Genomic DNA, 25,692 nt, shown 5'->3' on the forward strand with positions numbered 1-25,692 from the left:
AAAGGGTGTGTGTACACATACATATACACACTCTCTCTTGCGGCTTTATTTGCTCTTTTGGCAGTTCACCTTTCAGTTTCAGTTGCCTGCCATCTGCATTTTAATAAAGCAAGCGTGAGCAGATAGATGCTTCACTTGCATAGAAGCAAAGCTTTATATACACTGGGTTCTATGAACGCTTACTGGTAAAGTGTGTTTGAGAGAAAACTCTTGGTGGTTTCAGCCTGGCTACCTCCTTCACTGGTCTACATGGAAAAATAAATCTCACCAACTCAACAAACATTATTCCTTCTTTCATAGCCCTGACTATTGGCAATCTGTGCAGTGAAGCCAAGGATTGCATGGGCATAGAGTTGGAACCATCAAATCTAGTCGGGGGCCCTCCAGGGCAGAGTCAAGACACACTGATGGGATAATATGGGAAAGCCTGAACTGACACCTCCACTGTAGTACCTGCTCATTGCAGTTATTCAGCAGTGCTAAAATCAAGTACCATGCCAGAACACAGCAATGCTCCATCTAGCCCATTAGCATCTCGCTGATAGAGGCCAGGTTTCCCCAAGGAGGTGTTTAGAATATAAAATAAATGCAGGATGTGTGTCTGTGTAATACTACACTGGGGGACATTCCATCCTGAAGCCTGCCAGTCTCTTATGGTTTGCACCGTGGTTGAGCATAGCAGCCCCGATCCCTATTGTACTAGGCACTGAACGCACATAACTAAAGAGAGGCCCTGCCCCGAAGAGCTTACATTCTAAGGACCTGAAGCATGAAAGCTCTTGTAATTTTTTTTATCCAGAAGTGTGAAATGCCAAGGAGATTTCTCAGTAACACAGAAGATCACAAAATCCTGGGCATAGCACAGCTCCGTGGCTCAATGGGCTTTTTGCAGGCGATTCAGGCCAAGAATCCACGGCAGCAAATTTATTGCCATGGTTCAATAATGGTAAATTCACACATTGTTGCATGGGGCTGTACTGACAGGTCTCTTAAGAGCTAACAGGGAGTATGTGGCTGAAAACGGCATGTGGCACTTGAATTCTTTAAGGATCTGATTATTTTTCATGCTCTTCACCAGCCAGATCTGGAGAAACTCTGAAGAGAGACTAAGGTAATTAGAAACAGAACAGATCAAAGCATTTTACACCAAAGGAGGTCAGGGTCAAGAAGCAGAGTCAGGAACAGGAAAGCCCCTATACACTTTCTGAACGGTTGGGATAAGGGTCATCACAAAGGCCCAAACATTTCTAAAAAAATCATTTCTCCTCAAACTTACAGTGTCAGGTTTCTACTGCTGAGGAAAACAACAACAAATGAGAGCAAGAAATAGATCAAAAGGCCTGGCCCATATTGGTCAGCTTCTAAATGACCATTTCTTACAGAATATTTCTCTCTTTTTCAATGATATTTCTAGGGAGCCCATCACTTTAGTATCTGAGCACTATATAAACTCATTAAGCTTTGCATAGAGGTATCCACAGTGGACTCAACAGCTTGCATTTGCCTTCCTAGCTAACTACTCTTCCCTTCCTTATATATCACTCTCCCTCTGCCATACCCATTAATTTCTTCATTCCATTGACTCTCCGTCCTTTGGGCCACCTCCCCCTTGCTCCTTTTGTCCTCCTTCCTACCCTTCCGACATAACCTGCCACAATCCCATTCTCACCTGTGGCTCAGGACAGGTAAAAAGAAGTACAGACACCAGATCCCTATTTGGATCAGTAGCCATCTATGTATGGATCTGAGCAGTCTACGGGCTCAGCACTTGTAACAGTACCAGGAGTTTCAGACTAAATATGGATTTGACTGCATGTGGGGAAGGATGGGTTGTATGGGGGTGCTGACTGGGAGGTTGTATGGAGGTAAGGGGGGCAACATTATGGAGTTACTTGACAAGGTTGTCTGCCATACCAGGGGCTTGGACTCAGTGATCCTGGAAGAACCTTCCAGCCTTATATCCTGTGTTCTTATTACATGACATGCATGGTGTTCACCCAACCCCCTATCAATTTCAACAGCTCATCTGGTGATCAATTGCCACTTCTTCAGGTGACCAATCTGTTGGGGCTTGCAAAAACCAGGACAGGACACTTCTGACAGGGGTAAGCTCTGAAAACAAGAACTTCCCCAGTTTTCAGGGACACATGATTACCTAATCTAGTTCAAAAGAATGGAGGATGAATCAATTAATTTTTGAGAAGGGTGGGGCAAGAGTCAGTAATATTGGGGGTTTGGTGACAATGTTTTACTGACCTGTCAAAAATGCTAGGGCTGGTCCTGTTCTGGCTTGTAGATTTTACATGCACAGCAACCAAAATGGAGCTTTTTTTCCCCTGGTTTCTAGCAGCCTCCCTTCCGAATGTCCCCACAATCTTTTTTAAATATATGAATAAAAATTGTATTTCCATGCTCAGCTTTAAACATGCATTGGAAGCCAGGCCCTGCCCTGAGCAACCCGTTGACTTCAGTCTACGGGTATACCTACACTCCAGTACAACACCTGTGGCACAGTCACGGCTGGCCTGGGTCAGCTGACTTGGGCTTGGGATCTAAAACTTTCAGTGTAGATGTTCAGGCTTGGGGTGGAGCCATGCTCTGAGACCCCACAGAGAGGATGGGTTTCAGAGCCTGGGCTCCAACCTGATCCTGAACATCTACACTGAAATTTTAGCCCCATGGCCTGAACCCGAGTCACCTGACGTGGGCTCTGAGACTCGGTGTTATCAAGGGGTTTTATTGCAGTGCAGACATACCCAATGTGTAAGTCAGGGCAGGATCTGACTCTGGGTGAAGAAGGTTTTCTCTCTTTGCACAATATGGACGACATCCCAACAGAGAGATTGTCTGGTTGATGTTCTCATTCATTATGTCATGGACCCACCTCTCCTCCCATTCACTACTGAATAAGCCTTGTGTCAGCTACAACAATTGCTTACATGGTAAATTAAAATTAGGAAAAGCTTCTTTAAACTAGCAATGGGAGACAAATAGGAGAGCCAGCACCACATGACCAATCGAGCATCTACAGACAAACACACACTCTGTAGATCATTGTTGTACCCTACACTACAGTTTGGGAACCTCTGGTCTAGAAACTAAGGAAACAATCTTCCTGCTGTTTGAATATTTTCACCTCATTATATTATTCAAACTAAAAAAAATGGTGGTGGACTCTAAGGTATCTAGGGGGATCATTAACAATACATCCCCTACTTCACAGGGGTGTAGTGACAATAAATACATTAAAAGAAAGTTAGGTGCCTTTGATACTATGGTAATGGAGGCTTTAGTATTTCAGAGTTGTCTCCACAGTGGGACATCTACTTGAGGTCTACTCTGCAAAGCAGGTGGTGGTGGGTGAGTACCAGGGGAGGAAACCCAAGTGAGCCCAGACAAGATGAGAGAGCTGTTCAGTAGTTTGTTCTCTGCTGCAGCTGGCACCGTCAATAATATACCTAATGGCGTAGTTGGCAAAGCACAGATGATCTCTGAACCAGTGAAAATCAGCAGGTCTGGAGTCTGCTGAATAAAGTGGTGGGCCAATGAACTAATGCCTTGTCTCTCTGTTACCACCACTTCCCCCAGACTATCATAAATAGCACAGGCCGCACCTTTCTCCCTCTGGTGTCTAAGGGAGAACTCCAATGCCTATTTCAGGGAGACAATTCATTTAGCATGTGCATCTTCAGCTCTGGTAGATTTTATCTATTATCTGGGATGCATCATAGGATGAAGACCATCCCATAAGTGGTCAAGGTCTACTGAATAGTCCTAGCTCCCATAGTGAAAATAAGACTACACTCTTCTATTCTAGGTTATCCCCCCAGCCATGGTCAGTATTAGTTTATTATACATCTTAGAATTAATAATTTTTCTACCAACCGTAAGTATTCTGAAGAAAGGGCACTACTGGAGAAGCCCTCCTTTCTACGCCATGCTAGCCATTTTATGGGGACTGTTCAGGTGGCAGTTAAAAGATAGCCTGGCCCTTTTTCAAAATATTAGGGGTAACTTTTGACCAGTATTCTCTCTCCCAATAAGACAGGTTCTCAGACCCAAGATAGCATCTGAGCTACGGCTGAACATGGACATTTGCTGTTTTGCCTACGGTCACTTCAGCACTGATATTGGAGTTGCTGCACATTAAAAGGATGTAGCTAAGTAGAAAGGGAGGAGGATGGTCCAGTGATTAGGGCAGCACACCAGCTTAGGATTTGGAAGACCTGGATTAAAGTCTCTGCGTGACCTCAGGCAAATCACTCAGGGGTATGTTTACACAGCACCTAGACACCTGTGGCTGGCCCATGCCAGCCGACCCAGCTCCGGCTGTGGAGCTGTTTCACTGGTAGGTAGGCTTCCAGGACCCTCCCACCTCACAGGGTCCTAGAGCCTGGATTCCAACACAAGTCCAGAAGTCTACACAGCAATGAAACAGCCCCGCAGCCTGAGCCCAAGGCAGCTGGCCCAGGCAGCTGTCTAGCTGCTGTGTAGACATACCCTCAGTCAATCTGTTCCTCATCTGTGAAAAGGGGTTAATAGCACTTCCCTACCCACCAGGGTGTTGTGATAATAATTATATGAAAGATGGTGAGGTGCACTGTTACCATGGTAATGGCAGCCATATAAGTACCTCATACAGGAAGCAGGTTAACACTCTGTATTAAAGGTGCCTAGGTAAAATCACAGTCTATTCTTTTCTATCCACTAGAACTATATTAACTCATCTTGAACAAGGAGGCTTGTGCTAGGTTTCGGCTAGTGCCCTAGACTGCATATCCGGATATTGCGGGTGCTGAATCAGCAAAATGCCCCTTCCGTCAAGTGACCGCGTAACATCTGTGATGCTGATGTTCTCTCTCCTGCCTCAGCCCAGCAGGGCTGAGGCACAAGATTCCCATGGCTGGGATTCAAAATGGGAATTGAGTATAAAGGATAAAATAAAAGGATAAAATAAAGGGGGACAAAAGCGCTCTTGTTAACTTTTCACCACGGAAGCTCTGCCCAAAGGTCTCAGCAAATGGAGCAAATGGAGCAGTTGCTACAGAACAAGGTAGCTCAATTACCTCTTGCCACTCATGGCCAGACAGTGAAAGCAGCAACTTCAGTGCCCTGCTCTGAAAACACAAGTCAGGGCACAACTGTATACTCCAGCTGAGAAGCTGCAAGACAGCTGGTGGATGATCATGGGGCTAATATTACAGGGAGCATAGCTGTGCATCAGTTCACTGCACACAGACTTTGGGGGGAGGAGAGTGCGGGGGAAAAGTAGCTAAAGGAAAAAGAGCAACAACAAATACAATCTCCTTCATTTCTCAGACAGGTCATTTTCCACTCCAGCTTTTGTCTTCCCGTTTCTCATGTACATAAGAGGGCTAGCGCTGAAGAGTTCAGGAACACATTTCAAATTAATAGCAATGGGAACTCAAAGGCCTTTGGAAAGGCATACTTCAACCCAAATATGGCTCCTGGAAGTGAACAATGCCTCTTCCTCAATACCAGACAACTTCTGCTTTTTCAAAGGCTAAACTGGAATTCCCCTTCCATGTAATCCCTGAAGGGTTTATTTTCACTCCCTTTCTTGAACCTGAAGAAGTACACCATAAAAACTAGCCTCCTTCTAGTCCACTGCCTAATAGACTAGACTTCTTAAAATATTCACATTCTCACTCAGAGCTCTTGCTAGTTACAAACAATGAGAGACCAAGTGTGCAGGCAGATGCTTGCTTGGGACCAAGGTGGAGGGTTAAGGGTTGAGTAACAGTTTTAGTGAGATTACTCCTATGAGACCTCTGGACAAGTTTTTTAGTGTGTAGAATTTTCTCTTTTCTTCCCCCAAAAGCTCATTCAGGACTGCATGAACCATTATCTGAAATTTGGCTCCAGGTTGCAAGACGAATTCTTAACTGGTGGTTAAAGTAGACCAAACAGGAGAGGAAGTTCTCCTTGTTCCCACCAAGGAGGAGGGTGAGCTGTGGGGGAGCTCTGCTCTGCCAAGCCAGTGACAGAAAGGGCAGCTTGCTATCCGCTGTAGCAGAGAAGGGGGAACTGTGCACCTCCTTCCCGTAGCCTGCGGAGCCTCCAAAGGGACAATTCCCTCCTAGGTGCTTCTGGAATCCTTTGCACACTTCCCTGTTTCTCCCATGCATACCTGAGGGACGCATCTCAAGTTAGATTCCCCTGCATCTCAGAGGATAATAGTATCAGCGTGCACATATGCTTGCGCTAGCTCTTCACTGAATGCACTGCAAGACTTGGATGGTGAAAGTCCTTTCAGCTCCCAGACTTTTCAAATCAGGCCTGGATCAAGGAGTCAAATTACCCATGCATTTGAGAAGGTGAACCCTGACAGAGGTAATACAATGCAACATACAGCATGTAATTCAGGCCATGTGCCATTAAACATTTGAAAATGTCTCTCCTGTCAGGCCTCTCCCATGCTTCTCCCTGGATCCTCTCCCAAAGTCTCCATTTGCTGAAGTCAGTTGATGTTGACACAACAACCTGTGTAGTCAAATGAGAAAAATATTGCCATACCTTTGGCCAGTCATTCCTGGGTTCGTAAGCACCCATCCCTGGGAGTTAGTACTCCAGTTGTCATCCCAGGACTGTTAGCAGGAATGGGAAACTCCCCTTCCCTAGAGAAAACAACTAGGGTCAAGCCCCTGCATGCCCTTCTCACCTCCAGTAAAATAGCTAGCAGTCTCCCGTGGGGTCTTAGGCCTGGTCTACACTGGGCGGGCGGAATAGATCTAAGATACTCAACTTCAGCGCCTCCCTCACCCCACACAGCACCTCCTGCTTCCCAATCCCCATCACCCACTCACCCATCCCCAATCCCTTGACAGCTGCCAAAGCCCTGGCTTCCTCACACAGAACAAGGCATTGGCAGCCATGTAAGTGAAGTAAAATTCAGCATTCAGTCATGTGTGGGTTTAATCCCATATCATGAAACAGGCTGGAGAGAACATGCTGTAGCATTTTCCTATCCTAATCAGACAGAAAAAAAGGATCACTTTCTTTGAGGGGAGGATTCCTGGCACACATCTCTAATAAAATTCCTAAAAAGCAGGAAGGGTTTCTCCATAATACCTCTCTGATACTGTGCAACTTCTACTGGAGGCTCTCAAAGCGATTTACATATTTTAATGAAATGAGGCTCACAACACTCATGTGAGTAATCTAGGCCTCCCTTACATTGTCATCTTTTTACAGTAAGAAAAAGGCATGTGGTTTACAGATAATGGGCTAAAAGCATCCCAGAGTATAACCCTGCTGATTGGAGAATTTGTCATAGTTCCAGTGTTGCCAATTCATAGATTTTATCATGAATCTCTCAATATCTAGTGCTTTTCCTAGAGCCCCAGATCCTGGAGTCATGTGATTAGAGAAGAATTTCAGATTACCCTTTTTTAATGGAAGTTTCTAGCACTCAGTTGCCAAAAACAGCTTCAAATTGTGACCCTGGTGCACTCAAAGATCTCAGAAACCAGAAAGCAAATAAAAATAACCCACTTTTACTATTTTTTTTAATCACAATTTTTAAGCCAATCTTGTTATTTTTGAAGCCTGACTTACGACTTTTGAATGCTTGGGGTTGGTTTTATTGTAGTTCTGTAACATGGTTTGGTATCCTGTCCACACATAATACCTATCTATTTTACAATCCTGTCAGTACACTGCAGTATTTTAACATGGAAATCCAAAACAGTAAGATGATAGGCGTTAGGCTCCATTTAGCCAACCAATGCAGATTGGGTCAAATCAAATTTCAGCTGAGTTTGGAAACTGTCCTTATTGAAAATCCTCTATAATTTAATACAGATAAAATCATTTGTGTTCCATAGGAAGTATTCTTAAAACCTACAGTATTTAGTAGACAATGAGATTCTTTATATATCCATCTATAGCAGTAATATTTTTATTACATTTTAAAAGAATGGTCCAAACAGCTACATATGGAAAATGGTACCTTCTGAAGAAATCCTATAGAAAAGTTATGTTCTAGCCTTGGTGCCATCCTAGGCTAGAATTTTATTTAATTTTTGAAGTACTCTGGGCCAGATTTTCAAGAGAGCCCATCTCCAATTTAGGCACCTCAGTGGCCTGATTTCCAAAAGGGCTGAGCACATCAGGTGTCGATGCCTTTTGAAAATCTGGCACTAGGTATCACAGCGAAAGCTGCTGACAGTTTTTGAAAATACAGCCACTTATTTAGGTGCCTACAGGGTAGCTGAACAATTCTGAAAAATCTCACCCCAACTATTGGCACTGAGCACTTGGAAATCTGGCCCTGAGCTCTGTTGAAAATCTGGCCCAGTGTGGCTTCATGTTAATTAGCCAGCTGAATTGGTTTCGAAATTTGAGCTGGACACACCTCCGCTTAGCGTATGCTACAACTTTCTCTCTTTACTCTTACTTCCTCCTTCCTTTACCCTGGTTGTTAATCTCACCCGACTGCTGCTTCTTGTCATAGCCTAGTCTGTGAGCAATCTGGGGTAAGAATTGTCTTCTCACTGTCTGTCTGCACAGCACCTAGCAAAATGCATCCTGATCCTTGACTGGTGCCCGTGGGCTTTATTGCAATACAAATAAGCCGTGTTTCTGACCTCTGCTTCTGGCCCAGGATAGGTGTAGCCTAAAGCAAGCAATATCTTAAAGGACACCAGGAAAAAAAATGGAGAAAGAAAACCAAATAATTTAGCTGAGGGAAAGGTGAATTAGAACTCTGGAAAACCCTAGAGAAAAACTACACTCACTAAATCCAACTACAAGATCCACTAAATAAACACCACAAGTCAACTGTGTGACAATCAGGAAGTATTTAAGCAGGGCCATTCTAATGCCTACTAGGTACAGAATAACTCTCTAAGGCACACACTGTGCCACTCGTCACAGCATTCCATGTGGCTTTATTCAGTTTAAAGGGCCACCTACCCGCTTTTCATGTATAAATCTTCCATGTGATACCACTGTGAGCATCTCTGTTTCTCTCTCTTGCCCCTGATTTGACCTCTTAGAAAACACACATTTTCTTTACCATGGCAATACTTTCAAAACACTGTGACAACTGAGAAGCAAAGGGACAAAGCAGCAAAGGGGTGTGACAAGGAATAATCTTTAGAAAACCATGTTTATGAAGAAACACCTATAGCTCCAGTACCCCAGCCAAAATGCCCCTTGGAGTTAAGTACCATTATATTAGAAATATGCAATGTAGTTGTAGCCGTGCTGGTCCCAGGATATTAGAGAGATAAGGTGAGTGAGGTAATGTCTTTTATTGGACCAACTTCGAGCTACATTAGCTCGAAAGCACATCTGTCTCACCAACAGAAGTTGATCCAATAAAAGATATTACTTCACCTTGTCTATTATATTAGAAAAGCAGTAATAGCTATAGGCTGAAATGCAAAATCCATTATAAGCCCCTGTCCTATGATTGATCATAACTTTCTCAAACAGATTCCATTAAGTCTGAAGTTTTCCATGGTGGGGCCCCACCCAGGGGTGACATTTCTGGAAAAATTTCAGTAAAATCTATTCAACCTTATTGAGTTCTGCATGTGATTGCAGGAGGGTGGGAGGACAGGGAATTTAATTTTTTGCAAACATCACAATCATTTTAAGAGGTCTAGGACATTGTAAAATCAAGTGAAGAAGAGACACTTCCCTAGAGGCCACATGATGGAGAGGAATGGGCACAAATCAGAGAGCTTCTATGCCACTGGCTGTCTCAATAAATGATCTGCTCATACATGATGTATTGCAAATGGTATTTAGTTAAGCCTCAAAACACCCCCATGGAGGTGGGTATTATCCCCATTTCACGGATGGAGAAATGAAGGCACAGAGAAGTCAAGGTCAATACTTCCAGAAGTGATCACTAATTTTGAATGGCTTAAATTTTGGGTGCCCAACTTGAGACATAAATCTCAAATACCCAAACACTGAGGCACCCAAAATCAGCGGCTACTTTTGTTTTTACTTGGGCACTAGTGGCACCTCAATCTCTTCTGTTCTCTGCCTGTGGCACACAACAGTTTTGTTTTCTGAGGCCTGAAATGCTTTAGTTTAACCCAAGTTTTGCACTCAATACTGGGGTAATTAACGTTCTGTGTTATACAGGAGGTCAGACTAGATGATCTACTGGTCCCTTCTGGCCTTAAACTATGAACAAAATGGATTTTTAACCTCCTAGGAACCAGATTCTTGGCTAGGCAGAGTTGGCTCAGCTCTTCCTCGAGATAGGCAGAGTGCCATGAAGTTTAGGTGAGTTTTTCGTAGAAGACCTTAAAAACTGAAGTTCTCTTCAATATAGGCATTAAAGAACCCCTACTGCATTTTGTAAGAGATGGAGTTTACCGCAGCGTAACAGTCGATTTCATCTCTACTTATAATCATTCTAATTACCTATGCGTTGTTTGGCTGTCTCCCTCTCCCCCCCCCCCCCCCCCGGGCAATGTAGCTATGTAACTTATTTGAGACACAAGGTGCTATATAAATGCAAATTACCATTACAGTGACTTCCATGTAATTGGGCCATGCTAGATTGGGATGGCTATTTGATTGTGTTGCCTCCCAGGAAACTGACTTAACCTATAAGGATATATAGTGAATAGTAATGACCAATGTGTAATTGGGACAGTATTAGCAAAATTTTGATTCATGAGGATTAATTTTGCTAGTGCTAATTAGTTAAGTGATGAATTGGGTGTTAAAAACCTTTGCATTTCTAAAGTCTGGTCTCTTGTGGTTTGATCCTGCATCCACTGATCTTAATGGGAGTTTTCTGATTGGCATCAAGGTGAGACGAATCAGCACATTAATAGAGAAGTTTCCCAGTACAAATTAAGGGGTGTATCTTCCCCAAGTAAAGAGTCAGCCTTGGTTAAGGGTGGAGGATTCTGCCGGCATCAACCTGAATAGTTCCAGGTTATGAAATGTACAAGGTTCATCATCAAACTGGAGAGAAAAAAATGGAAGTTCCTTCCCAAAAAAAAAATAAAAAAAAATAGCACTGATGAAATAGAAGTAAAGCACTGAAAAAGATATCTGAGAAAGCAAAACTCAGGTAGACAGCTCAGCCTTTACGCTGGTCCCTTGTATTTAAAATTTAAAACACAGTCTCTCCTCTTATCATTATAAATTAGCTCCAGACCTAAAACAAGCACCTCTCAGGTGAAGCTCCACACCTTTGAGGATCTGTATTGATATAAATGGGGCTTCATTCAGGCATGAGAGCCATGTACAGTTCATTCCAGGATCAGGACCTATATCAATCAACACAGTATACAACAACATCCAAGATGAATATCTGTGTGAAATGTTACTTGTGGAAAGCTGCAGTAGTGTGTGGCCTTTGGAACTAGCTTGCGTTTTAAGCATCAATGAGATATACACCACAAGTCATGTTTGAACAAACTCCAATCTGCAAGCTTAACAGGCTGAACCTTGAAAAACAGCAAAGAGAAACTTTCATTTGGATTTTTAAGATAATTCAAACCAAGAGCAGTTTGGCCCGCAAAATCCTGGGAAGCATTTTATCTGTGAAGGAGTCACACTTAGGGTTGCCAGGCGTGTGGTTTTCAACCAGAACACCCAGTCGAAAAGGGACCCTGGTGGCTCTGGTCAGCACCACCGAACGGGCCGTTTTAAAAGTCTGGTTGGCAGTGCTGTGGGTCTAAGGCAGGCTAGTCCCTGCCCGTCCCGGCACCACGCTGCACCCCAGAAGTGGCCAGCAGGTCTGGTTCCTAGGCGGTGGGGGGGAGGGCACAGGGGTCCGTGTGCTGACCCTGCCCCAAGCACTGGCTCCATACTCCCATTGGGCGGGAACCACCGCCAATGGGAGCTGGGGGGGGGCAGTGCCCGTGTGCGAGAGCAGCACAGAGCCTCCTGGCCTCCCCATCCCCCCTGCCTAGGAACCAGACCTGTTGGCCACTTCCAGGGCGCAGTGCGGTGCCAGGACAGACAGGTAGCCTGCCTTAGACCCGCAGCACTACTGACCAGGAGCTGCCTGAGGTAAGCCCATGCCCCAACACCCTACCCCAGCCCTGAGCCCCCCAAACCCAGAGCCCCCTCTTACACCCCAAATCCCTCAACTCTGGGCCCACCCCAGAGCCTACATGCCCAGCCAGAGCCTGACCACCCCTGGACCCCAACCCCCTGCCTCAGCCCTGATCCCGCTCCCGCCCTCCAAACCTCTTGACCCCAGCCCAGAGCACCCTCCTGCAACCCAAACTCCCCATCTCCAGCCCCACCCCAGAACCCACACCCTCAGCCCAGATCCCGTATGCCCTCATGCACCCCAACGCCCTGCCCCAGCCCAGATCTCCTTCCCACACCCTGAACCCCTCGTTTCTGGCCCCACCCTGGAGCCCACACCCCCCAGTTAGAGCTCTCACCCCCTCCCACACTCCAACCTCCTGCCCCAGCCCTGTGAAAGTGAGTGAGGGTGGGGGAGAGTGAGCCACCGGGGGCGGGGGGGAGAACGTAGTGAGCAGGGGACGGGGCCTCGGGGTAGGGACAGAGCTAAGGTGTTCAGTTTTGTGCTTAGAAAGTTGGCAACCCTAGCCCTCTCCCACACGCCAAACCCCTCATCCCTGCACCCCCAGCCAGAGCCCTCACCCCTCCTGCACCCCAGCCCCCTGCCCCAGCCTGGTGAAAGTGAGTGAGGGTGGGGGACAGAGAGCGACAGATGAAGAAGGGGCAGGGCAGGGGCAGGGCCTCAGGGCAGAGGTGTTTGGTTTTATGCAATTAGAACGTTGGCAACCCCAGTTACACTTGTAGGTACCAGATACTTCTGAGACCAAAGTCTTGTTAACAAGGGATGAAAAACAGTTTTGTGGATAAAACTGGCAGAATCTCCAACCCAAGTGTTCAAAAATTGAATCGGACTCCCAAAAATCATTAGATTGGCTTAAAAGTCAGGAGAGTTTATTTTTTTAATAAAAACATTAAAATAAATAATACATTCTGGGTTCTTCTGCTTTTTGATTCTTTCTGGTGTGCTTAGGTCATGGTTTTAGGCTCTTATCCACAAACAGGAAAGCCTGATTCTCACAGAATCAAATAATTCCAGGAGCTGGGAATTTAAGTAAAACACCAAATATCACTAGATTCACAGTACAATTGCAAGAACTGGCAACACTACGAAAGAGGCTGCTCAGACATTTGATTTCCATTCCTGGCTCTGCAACAGATTTGCGGTGTGGCCTTGCACAAGATACTTCTCATTTCAATACACCTCAGTTTCCCTATCTGCAGTAATACCTACCTACTTTGGGGGCCAGGGATTGCAAGGGTTAATTTATTAATATACGTAGAGAGCTTCAAACTCTGTATATAGAAAACATAAAGGCAAAGTATTTTTACTAAAAACGTGTTAGCTCAGAACACCTGGGAGTTAAGGTTGTCTCAGTTAAAGACAAGTATGTTTGTAAGGAAGAAATTCTGTATTTTTAAATTAATGAATGTATAAGATCAGCAAGTTGAATCTTTCAAATTTGTCTTTTTAGATTGATTCACAGTGAGTGACTTAGCACACTGGGCCATCTCAAGAGTTCATAGAGAAGCTGAGCTCATCTCAAACTTGAGACCATCACAAACTTTAGGCCACTCAATGTTAAACATTCATAACTTTAAAGGCAACTCAATCTTTAAAAAAATAATCAAGACAAGTCTGAATACTATGTGTTCTGTACTGTATCTTAATTATACTTTGCTCAAAGCACCTTACAAAGAAAAATATCATTATCCTCATTTTACAGATGGGGAAACTGAGGCACAGGGCAGTGGAGTGACTTTCCCAAGGTTACAGAAGTGGAGTCAGGTGAAGAAACACAGATCTCCTGATTCCCAGTCTTGATGTATAAATTGCAAATTTAAAATGATACAGAGAGGCCAGATTTTTAAAGCATAAACACAGTAAACATGAAGGGTTTGACCTTAACTGTGTGTTTCCTGAAATCTTACTTTCTCAATGACATTGCTGACTTAGGCCCAGATCCTGCAAACTCTTATGTACATGCTCACCTTGATTGCCTTCCTACTCGATCAATGTTAATTGAATTACTCAATGTAGCATATTAAGCAAGTGCATCAGTGTTTGCAGGATCTGGGCCATAGCATTCATTTTCCCCCCCCCAGAGAATGAATTTTTATAAATACACACACACACACTTGCAGCAAACCAAAAATGTATCAATATAGAAGTATATGCGCATGTCCCCAAACAGCCATTCGAGAGAGAGATTACTGTGAATTTGTATTGATTGAGAGCAGACAAGCAAACACTGTAATACCAGAACTTCATCCCCAGAAGTCCTTCCTAAATCTTCTTATAATGCTTTTCTGGTGAGGTAAGAAGTCTCAGCTACAAACAAAGCACTTTCCTTCACTCCCTTCTTTCTGACTGTCCATGGTTCACCACACTAGTTGCTGTGGAATTTATTGCACGCTGACTTGCTCCTTGTTGGGGGAGGGAAAAGCCCTAACAAAATACTTATAGCTATAAACAACACTGCTTCCAGTTCATAGGTTCCTAATGAAATGCCTTTGCCAGGCAGACAATTCAACATTGAAACATTTGCTGTTTACAGCAGCAAGGTACAAGACAGTGTCGCAGAAGTCTTGTAATACAATATAATGCTTGCTTATATGCTGTTGAGTAAACACTCCACACTGCAACCTGGCATGGGGCTATAGTGAAATAATGGATCACACTGGAATGGTTACACCATCATTTAGAGATGTTCTTTTGATTCCAGTTACTGACCTACAATTAACTTTGAATCCATTCTGAACGAAAGAAATGTCCAAAGACAGTGACGGTAAACAATCAAATGAAGAGAAAAAGAGTCCAGAATGGTTTGACTTTTAAAGGAATATCATCTATTTGAAATTCACATTTCTGTCTGAAAGGTTCCTCTTCAGTACTTAAGAGGAATAACTAAAAATGATTATAAACAGAGAAGTCAGCCAAAAAAACTCTCTTTTTTTTCATGTTGTTTATTGTGTGCATGTGACAGCACTCTGTGTATAGCTGGACTTAAGGCTTCCCCTGTATAGTAACCAGTTTCTCTCTTGCTAATGAGATCCTTGTCAGTGTCAATGTGAGAGCAGAAAAACACTCATAAAAATGTTAAGGGTCTTTTTAAAAATTCAGGCCATGGTATTTAAAGAGGGCTTTTTAAAATGAGTCAGTTTAAAAAAAAATCAATTTGATGACATCCCTTTAAGATAATGAAACACTTCCATATTTTCACTATTAGCATGATGGAGTAAGAAATACACAAGTAATATGTGGGGGACCAAGCACGCTGCATCGTAAATCAATTAGACTTTTGTCACTGACTTATGTGGAAGCATGAGCAAGCCTCCTTTATTTGGAAGATGCCCCATTTCTAACACAAAGTAATGAGCTACTTTGCAGCACTATTGTTTTTGGTATAGTAGTTTGTGATCTCATCTCCAGTAAGCATATATAATGTTTGTATGGGATTTGTTAGAAAAATCAATGTTAGTAGTACTTGGTAGGTTTAGTTCGTAGTACAAATTTTCCCTGCATCAAAATGTTTTGCCATACTATTAAAACACACAAAACCCTATTATCTAGTTTACCTATCCATGTTATGAAAAGTCAAATAAACTACATTCTTTATGCCACAGGACTTCACAGGACACTGCGATGAAATTAGTTCACCCAGAAAGAGAACTTAGCCCAGAAGTTTTCAAATTCTAGTTGTATTGCACAGAATCCAGGACTATCATCATAAATGTGCAAACATACAGGACAAAAAGGGTTCCATTGTTTTCAGTGGGATAAATAACTTTTTATTGCTGGCTGTTCACCTTTCAAATGCTTTGGCAATCACCATTTCTTTCTACCCATAGACTATCATAAAATGTTTTTTAACACATTCCTATCTGGCTTGTGAGTGAAACAAAATGACTCCTTAAGAAGAAAAAAACGTATTAAAACATAAATTGGAGGAGAGGTAATTAAACAGAAATCGTTATCTATATGGATCTGCTGGCTAGGAAAGTTCTGGACAAGAGAGGAAACTTTATTTTTTCCACTGTCAGCTTTATACCGCCTCCAACTTAATATAGGAAACTTCACCATGTAGCAGGTTCAATAGGCCAAGTCACAAAGAAACCCACTGCTCAGCCCCCCCACCTCCCCAAGGCAAAGTGTGCTGCACTCTGCGCTCACAACACTGCCCTTACATGTTCATAGATGAGAGCCACAAATCAGTTGATTAAAGACCAGCACCAACCCACTGCTTGTGGAAATACAAATACTGCATCCCTTCCACCACAGCAAACTTCCTACAAACTTTAGAGCAGCAGCAGCATCAACAGCAAAACCCAGGATCTCCAAACTGTAAGGGGCCAGGTACCAGGTATTAATTTAAACCATCCACCAGCAACGAAAATCACGCCTCCAACTCTGAACTGCTTCTACACTGGGTGTCCTCCCCCCCCCGGTATCCACAAATACAGAAAGGCATTCCCGACTGCCAAACTGCAGTGCTAGTTACCCCCTTTGTGCAGTGGGAATAAAGATAGTTTGACTGGTTTATAGTTGTCAAGATGCCGTGCACGCCTGGCGAAATAAATAAACCCTCACCGATCAGCTTTGAAAAACTAAAAAAAAAAAAAACAACGGCAGATACATTTTGCACACTGTGAAGATACCATATGTAGGGCGTTTGCATATCAAACACTAATACAAGCGCAACGTGTTCAAATTTGCGGTAAGTTACTATAGTCTAAGAAAACAGGTCTTTCCTGATCATGCTAAACTATCATTTTCATAAAGCAAATGTTTCTATTTACATTTCTGCAAGAGACCTTTCTTTTTCCCCTCTCTCCCTCCCTTCTAAAAGCACAAAAAGTTCACATTCACTCTTCGTGTTCACGGGCAGACAGACACCAGGTTTAACCAGTAATCACTGAGTATTTACTGCCAAAACTCAACCAGCAAACAAACAAGACAAGCTTGGCTTCCCGGCTCGCTTATGCCAAGGACTGAATTGTCTATTTAAAGAAGAAGCAAAGGAAATAGATAGCAAGGTTAAACTAAAAGGTACCGCACAACAGCAAAAATAGGCTGCATCTTTCCCCCCAAACCCGGTTCACACGCCCCTCCCCAAAGAGAGATCAGTTAGAAATATAATCACTGCAATCTTCCACGCTGCAAACATTGTCTGGATCTAGGCAGGTTTCAAAATGGGAAAATGGGTTTTTACCTTGATGCAACACTGAGCAGGAGCCTCAGACATGTCTCACAGAAAGGGGGGGAAAGGAGAGAGAGATCAGGAAGTTCTCAGTTTTTTTCCACTTTCCTTTCCTCTCCCCAACCCAGAAATCCTTCACAGACAGACGTAATCATTTAAGGAGAAGTTACTCCAACCATCTTTCCAAATAACCCCAAAGATCCTGCAGATCTGCCCCTGGGAGAGGCAGCCCGCATAGTTTTGTTGTGATGTTTGGTTGCTGGCTTTTTTTTCCCCTTTGAAGGAAGGGGTGAATATGTTTGATTTAATTTGCCGGTGTTATGTTTTGAGATCTGAAGGGTGAGGCTGGTTTTCTCGCTCTCTCCCCCTCTCCGTGAATGTTTTCCTTCCTGGAAGAGAGAAACTGAAAGACAGAACTGAGAGAAAGCTCTTCGCTCATTGATCTTGAGAGTTTCAGGGCTGAAACTGACGTGAATTCCCAGCACTGAGCTCTGCCTCTTAAAGGAGCCCTGCCACCAGGAAATAAAAGCTCATGTTACCGTCAGGCAACAGGGAAATAAATGCAGGGCATGGTAGGGGGAGAAAGAAAGGGGGGAATCTGCTGACACAAAAGGGTGTCCAAATTGATGGTGAAACTAGAGAAGGGAGGGGGAGTTTAATAGTTATGTTCTCTAACCTGGTGCAGACAGAACAAACAGACCAGGAAACAAGAAAATGGGATAATAGAAGAAGGAAATAAACAGATTGTTTTTATTGATAGTTCATTGCCCGAAGATCTGTTAAAATTTAAACGCAGAAACATCTGCGTGGAGGGGAGAGTCAGGCTTGGAAATGTTACATCGATCTTTGCTCCAAAAACTGCAGAATTGTGACTAGTCCTCCCCAACCCCCTCAAAAATTACACACCGTTAACAACGGTAAAGTGTGTGTAGGGGGAGCGGGGGCTAAAGAAGAAAATGGATCACAACGTGAGGATCAAAAAGATTTGAGGAAATAAAACAATAGGCTTTGTTCTGCTTGCCGAACGTTGCCTCTTTAAGAAAATCTACCAGGAAATGGGAGCTCGGGTTACAAACTGCACACAGGGAAATCTGGGCAGAGAGGTACACACAGGAGACAAAAGCATGAAGGGGCAGTGAAGAGACAGAGGGGATAAGACAAGAAAAGAATCCTTTAGCCAAAGAGACAGAGGGGGAAAGAAGAGGGGAAATTATGCAGTAAATCAGAGGTAGAAAAGTTCCTTACCAGAAAATATGTATTTAGCATAAAAAAAGAATGGATAGTAACACTTCCCCTTCCCAAAGGAGAGAACTAAACTGCCTTTGGCATGGGTTAGGTTTCAGGGCTGTTCATTTTAAAGAATCAGCTGCTGGCTTACAAGTGAGTCTTTAAATGAAGCATAATGGCAATACAAGATGTTAAAATAAATGTTTTCCATTTGATTGCAAAATCAAAGAGACTAAGAGAAGAGAGAGGCGGGAAAGAGTTTAGTTATGTCCTCAACTCACCAGGCTAGTCTGATATTCAAAGCCCTATTCCCAGCCCATTGAAAAATGGGGTCTGGTATCTCAGGCAGATTTTTTTTTTCCCCTAGAAGGGAGAGGGAAGTTGTCCTTTACTTTTTATTGTTTTTTAATCTGCATTGGCAGGAAAATGTATTAGATTAGTGACTGGGTCTCTTCCATCCTATATGTTAACTGTTCATATATCTATAAAAGTAAGTTATATAGTATTGTATCTGACTTATTGAGCTATAACTCTATCTATATCATGTTCTATGTACATACTGTCTGTCTGTCTAGCTATTTATCTAGTGCAGTATTGCCAACTCCTGATATTGCAGTGGTTTTCTTAAAGCCCCAGATCCTGGAGTCATGTAATCGCATAAGAATCTCAGCTTTCATCTTTAAGTTTCTAGCCCTCATGCTTTTCAAGAAAAGACTGACCCTTAAAGGCTCACAAAACATATAAGGCAAGTAAAGAGACCCCAACATTTTTAATCACATAATTTTTAAGCGAATGCCAAAATTTGGGGTTCCTGATTCCTTATTTTTTAATGTTCGGTGTTGGACATGGGGCTTCCACCATGTCCCTTTGGAGACTATTTCATGGTCTAACAGGTCACACGGCGAGGAAGATATTTGGGCTACCTTTTCATTTGTCTAGTTTCACCCAATTACTCCTAGTTCTACCGATGTATTATATTGATTGTACCAAACCATTTCTCTCCCTCCTGGATATTGGCACCTTTCAAGTACTTGTGCCCAAATATCACAACCTTTCTTAGGGCTTGTCTATGCTTAAAATTCTACATGCTGTTGGAGCGCTTCAGTGAATCCTTGAGGGGGCCATTTAGGGATTTGGGGATTGGTCCTGCTTTGAGCAGGGGGTTGGACTAGATGATCTCCTGAGGTCCCTTCCAACCCTAATATTCTATGATTCTATGAAGACACTGCCTATGCTGACTGCTGGGGTCCTCCCATCAGTGTAGGTAATCCTCCACCCCACGAGGCGGTAGCTATGCTGATGAGAGAATTCCCCCATTGACCTAGCACTGTCTCTACCAGAGGTTAGGTCGGTTTAACTGCGTTGCTCAGGGGTGTGGATTTTTCACAATCCTGAGTGACGTAGTTATATTGACCTAATTTCCTAGTGGAGACCAGGCCATAGTCACTGGATTTTAGTTCTTTTCCTCTTTCATTCTTTCCCGCAGGGTAGTAAACTGCTAAAAGCTAAAACTTTAGGGAAAGTTAAAATAAGTTGCCAGCTATCAAAAGTATTTGACTGAAGCAAAGGGGGTAATATATAGGGTACCTTTGGAGATTTAAAAAAAACACAGGAAAAAAGTGGTAGTAAGCAAGCAGTTAATTAGTAAGTAAGGAGGAGAAAACTTGCCATCAGCAGCAGTGATGGTTACATTTAAGGGCAGGACTTCCCTGAGAAACTAATACTAGGGTATCATCAGATATTTAGAACCAAGCCATATATCCCCCTCCCCTAAGGTGCTATAAGTGCCAATGATATAGGCAAATGTTTGGAAAGGGAAAATGAGATGCAGTAAATGTGGGGTGAGTATTCCTATGAAAGTTGTGTAAAAGGGGTGGAGGTCAAGTGTAGTAACTGTGGTGGGAATCTGTCTAGCACACAGACTGTATTGTGACAAAAGAGACACGCTAAAGAGATACAAAATACAAAAATTGTTATCAAAATCTTGTGAGGAAGCTGTAACTAGGAAAAAGAATAGAAAATCAGCACAGGAAAAGGGGAACTGCCGATGCAGCCTCATTCTATAAAAAAATATTATAAACCCTGCAGAAGGAACTGGTGCTAAAATATTAATAGAGAAAAAAGAAAGGTTTATTGCATGTATGATAGAAGTGATAAATTGCACATCACATATAGGGGGAAAAATCAGAAAAAATTAAAATTATAGCCAGGGTCATGGAAAATACTTGTGTGTTGGTAATCTGTCAATGGATCATTTTCATGCAATCTTGAATGAGGGCAATAGTGAAATATGACTAGTGTGGGGATCACAATCTTTTGCTGGAATGTGCACAGTTTGATAGCACATGGTCAAGAACAAAAAGAAAATATACTAAACCAGATCTCATATGTATCCAGAAAACATGGTTGGTTGAAAAGTTTGCTTTGAAAATTCCAGGCTTTTAGACAAGACCAAAAACTAAGCAGAGATGGAAGTGTTTGTACTTTCATAAGGGAACGATTAAATTACACAGAAGTAGAGAATGAAGAAATAAGTCTCAAATATTTGAGATCTGTTGAGTTCCCAGTGGAGAGGAGAAATATTTCTTTAGAGATTTATAATATCTATAATCCATATGGGACATTAGAAAGCTCAGAATTACAAGAAATAATGAAGAATGCTAAAAGACCATATATATTATATATGTGACCTAAACCGTCATAAATAAACTATGGGGAAGTAGGACAACTGGTAGTAATGGCGCATATCTAGAAAGACTCATTGATGAAAACAATCTAGTGGTTTAAAATGATGGCACCCCCACTAGACTGAATGCAGCAGATGGTCGGTTTTCTTGCTTAGACCTGATATTGCAAGCAAATGCAACTGGGAAATATATAAGGCAGGAGGAATGGGGAGTGATCATTTCCCTATACTTATTACTTTTCAAGGACAAGGTAAGGTTGAAAGTAGTAGAAAATGACCTACCTTAAATCTTAAGAAAACTAACTAACAATATGAAAAATACATTAATAGTGAAGATCTAATGAAATATAAAAGAACTAAGGCCATGGCACTAAGAATTAAAAAAAAAAGAGTTGGAGAAAGTATTGTGGGAGGTCAAATAAAGATACCAAAATATACAGGCAAATTAGAAGAATGAGTGGAATTCAGACTGAGAGTAATCACATCCCAGCTCCTATTGGAACTGACAAAAAAATAGTTAGAAGTTCTGATAATGAGAATGAGGGAACAGATGTTTTTAGAAGAAATTTTCTGAGGGATGAGTAATGATGAAAATCAAAGTGTAGTTTTGTGCCACATTAAAAGACAATTAATTGAAGAGAGGTATAAACCTATATGCAGTGGGGAAAGCATGAAGATACTACACTGAATGAAAAGTTTTGTATGCAGGAACTTGAGAAAGCTATTGATATAAACAAAAATATGTCCCCAGGCAAAGATAATGTCTGCAATATAGTGTTCAGATATCTTTCTGAAAGCAGATTGAGGATACTTTTGGAATTCTATAATATTATATGGGAACAATGAGTGATATTTGTAGGGTGGAAAGATGCAGTAATAATTCCAATAAGAAAACCAGGCAAAATATCCACAAAAGAGGATGCCTATAGACCAATTGCCCTTACGTCCTGTCTGGGTAAAATTATAGAGAGAATGGTGAATGACAGATTGGTTGTCTATTTGGAAACCAGTGGCATTATATTTAAGGTGCAGAGTGGTTTTAGGAGAGGAAGATGCACCATTGACCATATTGTTAAATTGGAAACTGAAAAACAAAAAAATATGCTGAAACAGTGAAGGACACAAGGAACAAGAGCCCAGCAGGAGCGGAGGATGGTACTCCATCCAGGGCAGTTAGTCTAAGGGCCCAGTGCTCTATACTAGAGCCAGAACGACTCCCAGGAAAGGACTGGGAACAGGGCCCAGAAGGTGTGCAGAAGAGAAGTGCAGAAAAACGTTTTTAAGAGCGTTTTTAGTTGGGGGTCCACAGCTAGTGATTCTGCACACCAGCTTAGATTGGCTGTCATCCACAGCCCCTCTGTATAAAGACAGTTCTCCAAATGTCTATTTTCCTGCTTCTTTTCAACAGCTGTGTAAGTAGGGGTACCATGGTCAAAAGTTCGCAAGTGCCTTATGCACCAAAGTGCCTAAGTCACTTTTGAAAAGTCAACTCCTTAAGTGCTGTTGAAAACTTTATTCAAGACCTTCATTGCCATTTAAGCTGTCCCCACCTCTTTTCTGAGTTTGTTCTTGTTACAGCAAAGTAGCACAGTCACTCAGCCATTTCTGAATAATTGATTTCACATCTTTTATTAACGAGCCCAAATTCTCGCTAGTATTTCTTTTTTCCCTCTTGTCTATTTAGAAAAAGCTCTTGTGTTCCCCAACACCCCATTGTTATCATTAACTTGTTCTACTCTTTTGCTGGCCTTATCTTTTCCCTGCCTTTATCTTTACCCTGCAGGACTTAACCAACTCACTTATTTTGTTAGCTTTTCCTATCTCCATTAGTGGTTATTTTTTGCCTTCAAAACGTTGCGCGCACTTGCTGTTTCTTGCTCCGTTACGTTTTTCTGGGAAACTGTACTTTGTTGTGCCTTAGTTATTCATTCTGTTTGGAAACTTCAGTCTGCTTCCACACTCATAGATTTTAATACTTTCTTCTATTGCACTTTACTCAAAAGGATCCTCAGTCCTGCAACTGAGTGCACTGAAGTCCGTGGGGGTCTGCAAGGGTCCACTCACAGAGATTCAATGACAGGATCAGGGTCTTAATGAACAACATGCAATAGGAAAGTATTACAATAATTGAATGTGGAAAAAATTGAAGCATACCTGCAATTAAGGCATAACAGACAACGTCTCCCCAGGAAAAGTCAGGTAAGTCAATAAGGCTTTGCATTGGTGCAAGACTCTTCCTGGGCAGATCCAACAGCAGAATTAGCATTTAGAGCCTTCATTCTCCCTCAACTTGCTTTCTTGAAACCTACTTACCTGTAAGTCAGTATTCTAGGAGCCCAGCATGCTGTAGTCAAGTTGCTCATAGTCATAAGTGCTAAAGTTGCCTTCATATCCTCAGTCAATTTCTCCCTATTGGTAAAGAGTTCATCTACTCTTGTGGTAGGAGTCTCTGGTGCCTGGATCATGATGTTGTTCTCTATGAACCCTAAGAATTTCTTTGAAGATCAGCTGTTGGTCTTCCACAAGATATCTGAGTAGATAGATAGGTATGCGGTATCCTGGAGCTTGGAACTCTCAGACTTGAAGCTTTTCATTCTTCCTCTCATAAGAGTCTAAGTCTCATTGAAAGTCAGTGGGTCGTAGGCTTCTATGGATCAAATCGTAAAAGGTATTTAGGTGGCTAACTCCCACTGAGATCTATGGGATTTAGGTGCCTGAATATCTCTGAGGATCGGGGCCTCAGTCACTCACCTCTGTTCAGCCATCATGAGCACCACCTCCCACTCAGATACAATCATTCTTCACTGGGACTCTGGGTTTTTTTTCTCATGCTGTTGCCACCTCACATGAGACCTCTGAGCACACTGCATTATATTTATAGTGGGTGTAAATATACAAGAGCTGGTGGCTAAAGAGCAGGGAGCCCTGTCATGACTTGCTCTGGATAAAGTCAAGCAGATGTTAACTGATGCCCCAATGACAATTTTTTTTAAAAAGAAACAAACCAAAAGACTTAAATAGCTCTGGGTGCAATTTAAACAGAAGAGGGAAATGAAATAGGACTCAGCAAGATGCACTCATGAGTAAATAAGAACAAGCGTGGCTGGGATATGGACCGTATTTCAAAGTGTCTGAGTTGGATTTGTTTTTGCTAGAGTTGAAGCCCGAAGTAGCACCAAGAGTTCAGGTCACTGAAGCATTTCCAGTCCACAGAACCTTTTCAAGTCCCAGCTGCATCAGAAGGAGCAGAAGACACCGGGAATGGATGCTCTACCAAGAAGGGGCAGCAGCTGTGGAAGGAGCAGCTGGAAGAGGAGAGGTCGGGTACAGGCTGAATCCTGACTCTGGCCCTAGTAGTAGGGGCAGTAGCCACAGGAAGTGGGGAGCAGGAGAACTGCAGAGAGGAGCTGATGGAAACGTCCCTCAAAGGGGCAGCAGTGGAGAGGTGGCGAAGGATTTGGAAAAGTAGGTGAACCAATCAGGGTAAAATCTCCTCATTTGACCTACTTTAACCATGGTTTGCTTGCAGGTGTAAGTAGTTGGAGTGGAATTCTTTGTGTCTTTTCAGATACACAGTCAAAGTCTGATGGTATGAGTGGAATAAAGCTGTGCTACAGATGATAGCTCAGTCCCTGAATGAGGCAAAGCCCAGCTAGGGTGCACAAAATTGTACAAGAAATGAGCCAACAGTCTTCAGGATACATAGGGTGGGATTACATTTGCAAGCTCTTCTCCATAGCTATGAGGGCTAGAATATTACTACTTAAAAAAAAGGAAAGCTCAGTCATACATAATCACATGACTCCAGGACCTGGACCTTTAAGGAAAACACCAGATATGATGAGACTTGCAGTAAAGCTGTGATAGGCAGCAATACTACATTCCATTAACATGTCACATTCTAAACAAAAAAATTAAAACCAAAATTAAAAGCTCCTTGTCAATAAAAAACAGCATGATCAAGTGTCTTAAATTATTTTGGCGGGTGCATGTTTCTCTGACATACTTAATATCTTCCAAAAGAACTTTATAGAGTTGATGCCAAGTTATCAGCCTGTAGATATTCTGTAATGTTCTCACCTGCTGGTGCTTTATTGTGTTGTATCGCTCCAGGATTGGTGACAGGATTACAATCATCATGCAAGTTATAAACTGTAATGTACATGCTCTCATGCATGTCATTGTAACCCTCTGTCTTGCTGGCTGTAAACTGGTGACATAAATTGTTTTGCAGCCAGATTAACATTATCTAGTAGATTTAATACACACAGTCCAATCTGAGCAACAACTTTGTACCCATAGTATCTGACCACACACCTGCCGTGTGTGCCCGATATCCAGGGGCGGCTCTAGACATTTCGGCGCCCCACGCACGGCGGCACGCCGCGGGGGGCGCTCTGATAGTCACCGGTCCCGTGGCTCCGGTGGACCTCCCGCAGGCATATCCTTGTCCCGCAGGCATATCCCGCATGCCTGCGGGAGGTCCACCGGAGCCACGGGACCAGTGAACCCTCTGCAGGCATGCCGCCCCAAGCACGA

At 42.8% G+C, this 25,692-nt stretch overlaps 1 protein-coding gene across 3 annotated transcripts in view; it reads right to left on the reverse strand.

Annotated features, from left to right (window-relative positions):
• The window catches only part of ETV6 (ETS variant transcription factor 6), a 189,485-nt gene that overhangs the window by 154,925 nt on the left and 8,868 nt on the right, over positions 1-25,692 (reverse strand). For 2 of the 3 annotated variants that reach the window (XM_039517761.1, XM_039517752.1), the window contains exon 1: positions 17,253-17,691. The exons of the other annotated variant lie outside the window; for it this stretch is intronic. In XM_039517761.1, the coding sequence (XP_039373695.1) occupies positions 17,253-17,285 (33 nt within the window). In that variant the 5' untranslated portion in view covers positions 17,286-17,691. Of the gene's footprint in view, positions 1-17,252; positions 17,692-25,692 lie in introns of those variants that run through there. 3 annotated transcript variants of the gene reach the window in all.

The sequence above is a fragment of the Mauremys reevesii genome, linkage group 1 (assembly GCF_016161935.1).
Source record: "Mauremys reevesii isolate NIE-2019 linkage group 1, ASM1616193v1, whole genome shotgun sequence".
Lineage (NCBI taxonomy): Eukaryota > Metazoa > Chordata > Testudines > Geoemydidae > Mauremys > Mauremys reevesii.